Raw genomic sequence first — 11,398 nt, 5'->3', positions numbered from 1 at the left:
TCAACCGTATGCTCTAATTCAAAACGAATTGTAACAAAATAGCGAAATACACTTAGTTTCAAACGAATTTTCAGTTGCGATAGACTGACCAGCTGATTCTCTCGTTTGCGGGTTTGACGCGCAACTGAATGTACTGCTCCAGGCCGTCACATGTACGAAATTCGAGATATGCGGCTGATTCATGTGTAGTTTCTGGAACCCATGTGCACCATTCTCTACACTGAATCCACCAGATTATAACGCAACCTAACGAGGAAACACAACGTGGTCTTTGGTAAAATCGATCATTGCATGTGAGCTGTTTGAGCACCTGAAATCAACTCATACATCCGACGAATTTTCTGCACCACCGCTCAATGCTGCGCGTCAATTTGCGTTACGTGAAACCACGCAGCAGCCAGGTGACCGTTCTCGTTAACAGAATATAATACCATATTTATCCTTGGTTGATGTATCCTTCCTATTTGGAATTACTTGGCGTCGCTATATCTCAATTTGCGCACCTCCGATTACTAACTATTCGGTGATGTTTGGGTTCACTCAGTTTAATTAAAAGGATTCCCTATCACACCGTCTCAGTGACAGAACGCATTCTGCTGCCGAGCAGTTACATTGGACGTCCATTTGATGGCCTAGGGTTTTGGTAACGAACCTGTTCTCTTTCAGTGTCCTGGTTACTGTGGTCTTTGAACATCACAACTAGCCAACCGGCGTCGATGTAACCAGCTTCAACCAGCACACCGGTAAGACCCTTGTTGGTCATGTGTGAGGACTGTGACAAATGCTGAAAATCGAATGCTTGTTTGCCAGCCAACTGTGAAATTCACGTCGAGGGAAGTGGTCACACGGACGTGGTCACCCAATTTACCATCTGGTTCTCACAAAGAGCAGCTTAGGTTAACGTTTCGTACGCATAATGCAGATTTGCTGCTGGCCCTGACAATCTCACATTCGTCCTACTAGGAAGCTCACAAGGCTCAAGAAAAACCGTAGATTTCGAAGCTCCACTGTTATAATCCAACTATGACAGTCCCGTCGCTAGTGCTGACGTCCTGGCATTGGTCGAACTCTTCCAGTCTGACTTCTTGATACTGGAAGTGGTTCTGTCGGACTGGACCTCCAAGACATTTGAAGCCGCGTTAGAAATGTTGGCCTAGTGACCTGAAGACTAATAATATTCGGGAAGGAGTGTGAAATCAAATGTCTCTCGCCGTCAAACTCTTGTCAATTAAGAGATGGTTTCGGGTATCCCACCCAAATAGCCTCAAAACAATACCTGATTATATAGCTGTACGTCGTGTCAGAGCCAGTCACGAGAAAGCTGCCGACCCACATCTTCATCGTTAGGACACACGTCAGACTCTGCATCATCCGTTTTGTCAGTAATACTTCAGTGCCTGCGAGACAATCATGAATTTGATGACAAGACTGACAAGTTTGCGTTTACGTGAGACATTTTATTACATTCTCTTTTGCTGAATATAACAAATCTTTGCGTCTTTGAGCCACCGCTGGCTCACGGCCGTAGCATTTCTCTCACAGTGTAAATTTTATTCTATCTCTGGCCCAAATAGATATGGTTAGTAGTGTGACTAAGTTAGTCAAATGCTGTAGTGACTCATCGCTCAATAATCATTGGCACGTCATAGTCAGATATCTCAGAAAAACTCATTTTACTTCACTTGATTACAGGCTGTAGAACATTGTTAGACTTTGAATCCTATTTCTTAGTGTATTCTTGCTATTGGCACAATTCGACAAACTTTTGGAAAGTTCACGTTTTATTGGTTTTCGTGCCAGGTGGCCGATGTGTCCATATAAATTCCGAATGATATAGTGGGTAATCTGAATTCTCGTGCTGAACCATTATCCTGCTTGTTTCTGATTTATGTCCAAGTAAGACTTGAGCATTGTCCAAGATGTTTTGTCATCCGGTAGACAGGGTAACCAATATCGGTCACGCACACTATCACGTCAAATGACTAATGCTGTCAGGTTGTAGTGAAAATGCTGGTATTGATGGGGGCTGTTTGAGTGTGGTCAGGCATCAGTGATACTCAGTAGTTGCACGCAGTTCAACTTTCCCGGCGAATGTGACCGATATACCAATTGTGGAACTGATTACCTATTCGACTTAATCCAGTGCAGTTGGGCATTAATTAAACCTAATAATTTCACGAGCTTTTATCAACCGGCGGGTGTGATGTAAGGGCGCTTGACGACAGCATTTCGGAAGTGAAGCCAATCAAGAATTTCCTCACCCAGTGTGAACATAGCAGTGCACATTTGATGTGCACGTGTAGCTGTTCTCAACCAAGTAGTGCTGCTATGGAGGACAAATACGGTATTATATTCTGTTAACGAGAACGGTCACCTGGCTGCTGCGTGGTTTCACCTAACGCAAATTGACGCGCAGCATTGAGCGGTGGTGCAGAAAATTCGTCGGATGTATGAGTTGATTTCAGGTGCTCAAACAGCTCACATGCAATGATCGATTTTACCAAAGACCACGTTGTGTTTCCTCGTTAGGTTGCGTTATAATCTGGTGGATTCAGTGTAGAGAATGGTGCACATGGGTTCCAGAAACTACACATGAATCAACCGCATATCTCGAATTTCGTACATGTGACGACCTGGAGCAGTACATTCAGTTGCGCGTCAAACCCGCAAACGAGAGAATCAGCTGGTCAGTCTATCGCAACTGAAAATTCGTTTGAAACTAAGTGTATTTCGCTATTTTGTTACAATTCGTTTTGAATTAGAGCATACGGTTGAGGTAAACGCGTGACTGCGCCTAACTAGTGAGCTCCATGTAGGGCGAAACCCGTCGTGGGCGGTCGAATGATTGCGTCATTTTTGTTACAGTCCAGTTGGTTTTGGGTGAGTTGGGCGTGGAGTAGGTGCTCGTAATAATTTTGACGCATCGGTCACGGTTAAGACAGCATTTTTGATTTCTGCTGATTCAGAATGCAAGCAAGTGTGTCACTGTGGGAGGCGATGATGTCAGCATAACTGAGACCGATGCCTATGATAATATATTGTTTATGAAAATGGACTACCTATGTACGTAGTCATCGTCAGCGCGGTCAGAATTTCACATCTACTGCAGAAAATCTTCGTAGGTTGTTTGATTTGAAGAGCTGTGTTTCAGTGCTTGCGGCAAAAGCCAATGATTATGGACCGGCCTGACAAGCGCCATTCTATCCGCCTCAGTATTAGGCGCATTATTGGAGCGATAGCGGCTAACGTCAAATTGACCGCATTTCTTGTATTGTCTTCTTAGTAACTCCAAACCGACCTGTTAATTAGTAGGTCAGAACTCGGTGCGCAATCGGGCACACTAGCTTTCAATTTAGAGTCGTGTGTTACAAAAGTGCACGATTTAACCGTGAAAGGAATGCATAAATGTTGGACGCCTGAGGGATTGTTTGTGTGTGCATTTTGCCTCTGTTGTGGCTGACGAGGCCCAATGTTTTTGCTCCCGTATCTGCAACTTTGTCTTGTGCTTAATGGCTTGTGCGTCACCCCCCTAGCTTTTGTCCTTTTGTTTTTTTGTGCACTGAGTTTATCGGATCACATCGGTGTTTTGGGCTTGCGTTTGTTGATGGCCCCATGGAAACTCTAAATAACTGAACACATTTCCCATGTAAGGTAGATTAAAGTTCACAGGGAGAAATATCCAATTAAATCTTGACTTACATTTCACAAGTTTAGATTCCGTAGTTCAGTAATCAGTTGAACTGTCATACCCGGAGGAATTGTTCTACCCTCCTTCTTCTCCAAATCCCCGAGGATCGCAATATTAATCCACAGTCGTAAATAAATTAGTCCGGTTTTTGTAGCTAAAATTTTCGTTCGTGTTTGGCGTTAGTAGGAGCAAATTTTAGGCAACCTGCAGTCACAAAAGTGTCACTGAGCATAAACCTCTAAATCACATTGGACCTAAGAAGCTGGCGGTTGCCTTTGTATTTCGGTAAAACAATTGTTTGTCTGATATTGACACATAGATGCAGGAGCATACGGAGCATAAAAAACAGAAGTTTACAAATCCTGCGAGCTAGGCCGACGAAATTCCCACAGAATAAACGAAAGGGTTTTTGAATGGCTCGTTGTGGTAACCATCACCCCTTCTAAAATCTCGGTGAGCTGAACTACCTGCTCGCGTTGCCGACCGGGTAGTCTGGACGTCAGTCTGGGTGAGCTAAGCGTTGAGCAACTCCAGATTGGGCTAACCACCCTGTTTGGTTTCATTGTACTCGTTACTTTGGACAACGTATGCTACGAACCATCCGGCGCTTCCGCACCACTTCCAACTAGTACACAAGAGTCTCGTTGGGTTCACGTTTGAGAAACGTTGCAGATGCTGCAAAAATCGAAAGCCGGTTTGGTTACCCACCAACGATTTTACGACGACGAAAGTATTTGTACGAATATGGTCCCCCAATTGGTCGGCGGTGATAGTTTCTGCCTTTTCCGACGAAGATTGACCTAAGTTAAAATTGCTGGCACGCGAACCCCACCCACACAGTGCAGGATAAGCTTGACCGAGTGAAGTATTCCGGTACGCGCTGGCCCCAACAAGAGTCACAATCGTTCTTGCGGCTGGATAACAATTCGCATTCATCTTGTGGCACGCAAGCAAAGCTGATCACGAGATTGGAGAGGTATTTTTCTGGTCGATTGACTATCAGCATCAAAACCAGATTACGGGTGTTTAACTGGCAAGCACAACAGTACGAACCACCATCTGGCCGACCTGACCAAGCTATCGGTCAAATGGGGGTATAATCGTCAGAAGCCGATGACTACAGCGTCTAGTTTAAACGAACCGTGGATTACGTCGTGTCACTCTTGAAATCTTATGCTGACAGCTCGCTTAGTAGTGCTGACCTTCTGGCATTTGCCCGAGAGTTGTAGTCTGGCATCCTAACATCGGAGCATGTCCTGTGGCTTCTGGACTTCCACGACTCCAGGACGTTTTGACACTCCTGAAAAACTGCATTCCCATGCCACCGTCAGTTAGCCCATCGAATCCCGGTCAACCAACGCCGAACCATCGAGGCCGCCATCCAAACCCAATACCACCGAAGACGGAAATATTCAGCGTCTGTTGTGCTCGATGGGTCATGAAGGCATCTATACAAAGGTAAATGCGGCCTAACTGTGGACGCCGATCAGTATTGGGAACAGGTGATCTCAGCCCAAAAACACGTGGATAACCGGCAACGTCACATAGTAGTATCATTTCACCGGAGCTTGATCGAGCCAATTACAGGAGAGCAATTCGGCTGTACGATCCGCTTAATGGGCGATTCGTCCCCAGATCTATACAAACTTACGTCCAGGATGCTTCTCCGGTTCAATACTGACGTGCTCGCTGGGTATTTCAACTTACTGTTATTATCTATAGGTGGTCCCGCACATCTGTGTCGTGTCCGTATTGCCTAGTTTCGCAGGTACCAAATCCGGCTTCACCGGATCATCTGAGACCGATCTCCGGATCATCTATTCTTGTTCGTCGCCTTCATAAGGTGCTTGCTGATCGCTGGAGTCGTAGATCGCAATTGCTCTCACTTCATTTGGCACTTCTGCACCGAGATGGTTGTATAGAAACCACATCGCGTATGCATATCCTGCTTTGTCACTCTTCAGCGACTGCTCCTAACCACAAACTGGTATTTATTGATAACTTGAAAGCGTTTGATTCGGTTTCGCGTCACACAATCGTCAGATCTGCCGAGGCGTTTGGAGCACCGTCACCTCTAGTACGATATACCGCACAGTCCCATGAGAATGCCGTAGCAGTTTTCCCCAGTTCCGAGGTTCACTACCACAGAGTTGTGAGGCAAGGGGATCCACACTCCCTATTATTGTTCATCATGGCAATGGATGAGGTTCTTGGATTTTCGATGCGGCAACGAGGATATCAGTTTCACGACACCCTAGCAAATGGTTTTGCCTTCGCTGACGATTATGTCGTGTGTGCAGAAAATCAGGATCACCTTAAAGAAAAGCTTGAAGCTGCTGCGGTCGAATTGGAGAGATATGGCATAACAATAAGCGCCCGGAAGACAAAAGTGATGTTGATTTGTGGGGATGAAAAACATCGGCCAACAACAGTCTTAGTCGGACCATTTTGCATCGCTGAGGAACTCAACAGCCCTCTGGGTCCGGGAGACATCGTATCATATTTGGGCATTCCTTTTACTTCCAAGGGAGGAACTCAACAGCCCTCTGGGTCCGGGAGGCATCGTATCATATTCGGGCATTCCCTTTACTTCCAAGGAGAAAGGAGTTTTTAACCGCCGACAGCACCTGCTCTAATTGTTCGATGAAGTGATGCGTGCCCCGTCGAAGCCGCATCAAAAAATGGAGATCATTAGGAACTACTTGATACCGAGGCTGATATATTCGCTCGTGCTCGGGCAAGTTCACCGAAACGCGCTCGGAGATTGGACAGCTAAATCAGCTTGACCTCGCCGGCGGTGAACAGTGATAGAAGCACACATAAAATCGAGTGGCCGCGCGAAACTTCCGTGGAAAAAAGAGAATCAGAGACACATTTTGATGTGCGTTTCTTTGTTGTCATCTCAATTCCACCTGATCAACATACGCGAGGGAATCACGTGGAATCCGGTGGAGTCTGCGTTCAATATGATTTGGCGTCATTTTGAGGTCTGTCGCGAAATGCTCCCGGAAAAAACTCAGGATATTGTGTGTGGACCCAATTGTTCGGCGCCCATCATCGAGTTTGACCTAACTGCTGCACCCAGGACGAACAGTCGTAAATGCACGCACGACGCTTCCGTGCAATGTGGAAAAGCGGAGCCAAACTTTGGACGTCTGTAACAGTGTTGTCACCTCATCCCTCTCAATCAATGTAATTGAACTTCATGTTTTCTTGGCAAAATTTCCTTTTCTGGGCTGATCGATCAGTGAGATTGCCAACGTTACCATGTCTCTTCCCGTGCATCGGATCTCGCGTTGCTGTGCACTAGTATTGCTGACTTGAGCCGAATGCAAGCAGAATGCAAGCAATCGTATCGTTCTGGGAAACGACGATGTCAGATATATCCTGAAAAATCCCCATGAAAATATCGTGTTTATCAGCATCCGGTCTTCCTTGCAATGTAGCCATTCTTGGCGCGGTCCAAAATAGGGCCGATGTGATGTGATTTCAAGCCGTTCATAGATGTGCATGCAGAGAAGGTCACCGAAAAGCACATAACTGAGAAGTGCCATACCGTCCGCATCAGTATTAGCCGCACAATGGACGTGTGTAAAGAGAAATGCCAGGATGACAGTGAAAGTCAAATTGACCGCATTTCTTATTTAGTCCAAAACTACGCGTTTAGCAGCAGAGCATACTTAGTTGCGCACACCGAAACAATGGTGTTAAATTTAGGAATATCTGAAATTATTGTGCCCGATTTGACTTTGAAAGACTGAAAGGAATGTAAGGTGGTTGTGGAATTTGTGTATGTGTGCATTTCGCTTCTGTTCTGTTTAGCAAGGCTCTTTTGATTTTTTTGTATCTGCACTTTTATCTTGCGCTGAATGACGCATACGGCTCTGAAGTCGTGTTCATGAGGGCACCTTGTTGTTTGATCTAGGTCAATGGATTCCATACAGAATAAACGGCATCGTTTTCGAATGGAACATATTGAGATGCAGTACCCTTTCTAAACTAAAGTGGGAGGTTAACTGTGCGCGAGTTTGCACATGAAATTCATTAGAATCCAAAGCACTATATCGTGGACGCAGACAGTGATATTAGGTCGGAACCTTTCTTCGCCCATAGTGATCCGCTAACTGAGACTTTACAGCATTCTGGTGAAATGTTTAATGCCAAGGTATCCCCAAACGCAATTGCGCCATTTGAGTTGAGAACATTTAAAACTACAAAGTATCTGTAACCTGTAAGTGTGACAGTGTGAAATCTTTTTTCAATGCCTTCTGAACTGAATTCATGTTCTTCACAGCGTTTGGCGCCAACAATTGGCCACTGATTTTACCTCCATGGAGTCGTCCTTGCATCGGGTTTTCCGCGATTAACACGAATCGGAGGAAGAAGCGAAACCAAGAACTGTTTATTTTACCGATGATCAGCCTAACTTGATTTGGACCGTGTGATAATTCTAAATCCCTAACGAGATATGTGAAAGACTGGGAAAATCCTGAGCTTTATCGCAATCCATTCAGCTGTCGAGAAGATGCTCTGTGCGTTATTCCTAATTATTGCGGAGCGAATGATCCTGCATATACCGATTCACTTATCAATATTCCACTATATGCGGGATGAAAAGCGGAGAGAAACTCTCTACGGTCTAGACAGAAAGAGCAATTGTTTAGAAGTGTTTCCAAGTAACGTCTGTCTGGTTGAACATGTAGTGATGCCACCAAAATCTGGTCTGCGGCACTGGTCTGTGGTATCACGTAATCTGGAAAACAAATTGACCGCAATGTTCCCAGTTTGCTGCATTTCGCCGCGACGAACTTTCATTGCATCTTGTTTCCATCGCAGTGCTAGATGAGCCAGTTTCTTCAGAGTATGCGGTCGATGTCCATAAGAGAATCCAACTTTCCGGGTCATAAGCAAGATCACGTAACGAGTTAGAAATGGGCTACAACATACCTTTCGACCGGTCACAGAAACCGATGCGAGTTCTAATAATCAGTGTATTACGGAGTGGCTAGGACTTTCGAAGCATCAAAGGGCAGAAGTCGCGTGACCATTTGAAATTTCTCCTGGAGATTGCTTGTGCTCCGTTATCCATATATGACTCATGAAAATCCAACGTACTATAACGAGGACACTTTATGGTATTTGGTAAGGTCAAGACCGGTGCGCTGTGGAAGTGTACCATTTTATTTTTAATTCCCCTGGTTTCACTAGATTTTCGATAACCATCACTCACGGTTTGCACTACTATATAGGACAGCACACAATATCCACTTGACGCTTCTACAGCATAGTATCTGATACCGGATATGTCCTCAATAGCGGACAGATTAGGTGAGGTAAAAACGGCTAAAGCTGCTAGAAAGTATGCTCTGCTATTATGGCATTGTGGAACTAAATGTCGGATTCTGTCCGCTGATGCAGTTAAGGACTTAAGATAGTTTTTGTTGGATGGTGATAATGTAAATTAATTTCGTTAAACATTTACTGCATGGGGATGTACCGAAGACTGCTTCCAAACTAATTCGGAGGACAACATCCCAACAGTTACACGCTAGATGCCCGTTATGTTTGGAAATCATCGTCGGCCGAACACGATCTCATAGGCTTCAATAATGAATGAGTGTACAGTCCGACGATCAAATGGATTTAGGGTGGATCGCTCAGCCTAACGAATATTAGGCTGGTATTCCAAATTTGAATTTGAACTTACTTCGCAAGCAACACCGCCCTCTCCTCCAATATAATTATATTTTCACCAAAATGAGGATTTTCCATGGCATACTCGATATTTTCTTACAGTTTCCGCTTCCGCTCTTCCTCCCTTTATCCTGAATGGCTGTAACATGCTCACATGGATTATAGCAGTTATTTTACCGACATCACGAAGACATTCACATTTAGTAGAATCGATTATCGTGGTGTTTTTGACAACTTAATGGGTGTCAAACTAAAATGTTTGCTAATATCTGGCTGTACGTCCGACCAATGCCCGGGGTTTTTCCTCCAGACTTCTCTACTCAGGCTCGCTTTTATTTGGCCGGCGCTTGATATGCAGCAAAAGATATATCTAGGGTGTGCCTGGTAGTAGATGAATTTCTGCACCGATTTGGCAAATACGTTCAACATTATCGGCATCAATGCTTCTGGATCACAATAATTGAATCATTGTTTGCCATTCGCTGTGCACTCTGCTGTGCGAAACCCTTTGCTTACATTCTGGTTAAGCTTGACGAATAGCGTTGGTTGCACAAATGTACTCGTATAAATGAAAAGAGAGGATTTCGATGGCGTAATATACTTAGGAAGATGACTGCAGGTATGCAATACGTGGGATTGTATATCGTGGATTACTACATGTGTAACGGTAGATAGTATTGATCAGGCATGCGAGTAGTAAGTTTCCTCTTATATCCGACCTTGCAGCGGAGTTTGACACACAAGCCGACCGTCAGCAGGCCATGGGGCGGACCAAGACGGCCATGATGGGACCTGGATGTGACCCGACCGTGTTCTTCGCCAGCCTGCAGCAGGCATTGGATGGCGCTTTGCTGCAACTGGACGGAGTGTTGCGCCACCTGTTGCTGTCTGACCACTCCGTCGAAGGTGTGCAACCATCGCCTCGTGCCCGGTTACGGTTGGCTACAGCGACTGGCCTCCTGAGTGTGTAGGAGCTTGTGCATCTGGCACGGGGCACCGCTGGCCACGTTGCAGCCACGGGAGAACAGAGATGATTCATCATTGAAGTGACTGCAGACCAGAGTGGATCAACGAGCGGAACAGATTGCAGCAATCAAGCCAGAATCGAGGAGGCACGCTCGAACAATCTGCTGCTGCTAGTGCGTGCCTAGGCATGCAAAGTATATCATTTGAAATTTCTTTTGAAAAGATAGCCAGAACGATTCCGCCCTCCCGTCCAATAGTATCATATTTCCATTCTATTTTTATGATATCACCCTCCAAGATTAAGGCTTTAATTCTTGGAAGTTCAACATCCCTGCGAGATTATTTTGTGTGCTATGCCCCCAACCCCGTTTGTCTAATTGATCAGTGGTCTTCGTAAAACCTTCTACATTTCTGAAGCTTTTTGGTGCCCCCAAGTGAAACTGATCAGTCAGGACCTCAATATCAGGTCTGTCCGTTGGCATTTCCGGCATGATGTTCTGCAAATATTCATCTATGTGTGCTGAATTGACAGTCTCAGGTGGCTCGTCGTGCTATCTCATCCATGCAGCGATTTGCTGGCCTACAGGCTGTCAACATCTAGCGTATGTGTCATCTTTGGAGATGGAAGTCACCAAACAACTGAGCCTGGTTTAGCTTCACCAGGGTGTGGCTTTGTTGAGGGAAATAACAAAAACGGAACGTTATGACTTTCTGACGAGCCAATTTTATAAACAAACAAGGTTTTTTGAAGTTTGGAGGACACCCAAGTTCGTTTTGGACAGAGAATCTTCGATCGTGTTGTCGGATTCCAATCGCCATCTTGGTCGGCAACAGTTTTAGTCATAACGATCGGAACCAGGTCAGGAGCTGTTGAGGGTTGTGCGTTGTGAGAAAATACGCATGTTCCTTGAAGATGGAAGGACGGGTTTCGGTCAAATGTGAGCTGGCCGGTAACATACATTAACGGGTCACATTTGGATGGGGTTACATGTAAGTACGCTTTTTCTTACCCAACCAGTCCTTAGTCCTGTCCACCTTAGTACGGGCAGC

At 45.3% G+C, this 11,398-nt stretch overlaps 1 protein-coding gene across 1 annotated transcript in view; it reads left to right on the top strand.

Moving 5' to 3' along the window:
* Positions 1-6,567: 6,567 nt before the first annotated feature.
* Positions 6,568-11,398, top strand: part of T265_15541 (hypothetical protein) — a gene marked incomplete at both ends in the record, with an annotated part of 17,508 nt that continues 12,677 nt past the window's right edge. The window contains 2 exons of the mRNA XM_009178549.1: positions 6,568-6,841; positions 10,109-10,345. Of these exons, the coding sequence (XP_009176813.1) occupies positions 6,568-6,841; positions 10,109-10,345 (511 nt within the window). The remainder of the gene's footprint in view (positions 6,842-10,108; positions 10,346-11,398) is intronic.

Source organism: Opisthorchis viverrini, assembly GCF_000715545.1.
Source record: "Opisthorchis viverrini unplaced genomic scaffold opera_v5_583, whole genome shotgun sequence".
In the NCBI taxonomy this organism is placed as follows: domain Eukaryota; kingdom Metazoa; phylum Platyhelminthes; class Trematoda; order Opisthorchiida; family Opisthorchiidae; genus Opisthorchis; species Opisthorchis viverrini.
This window is presented reverse-complemented; position numbering and strand designations above follow the sequence as displayed.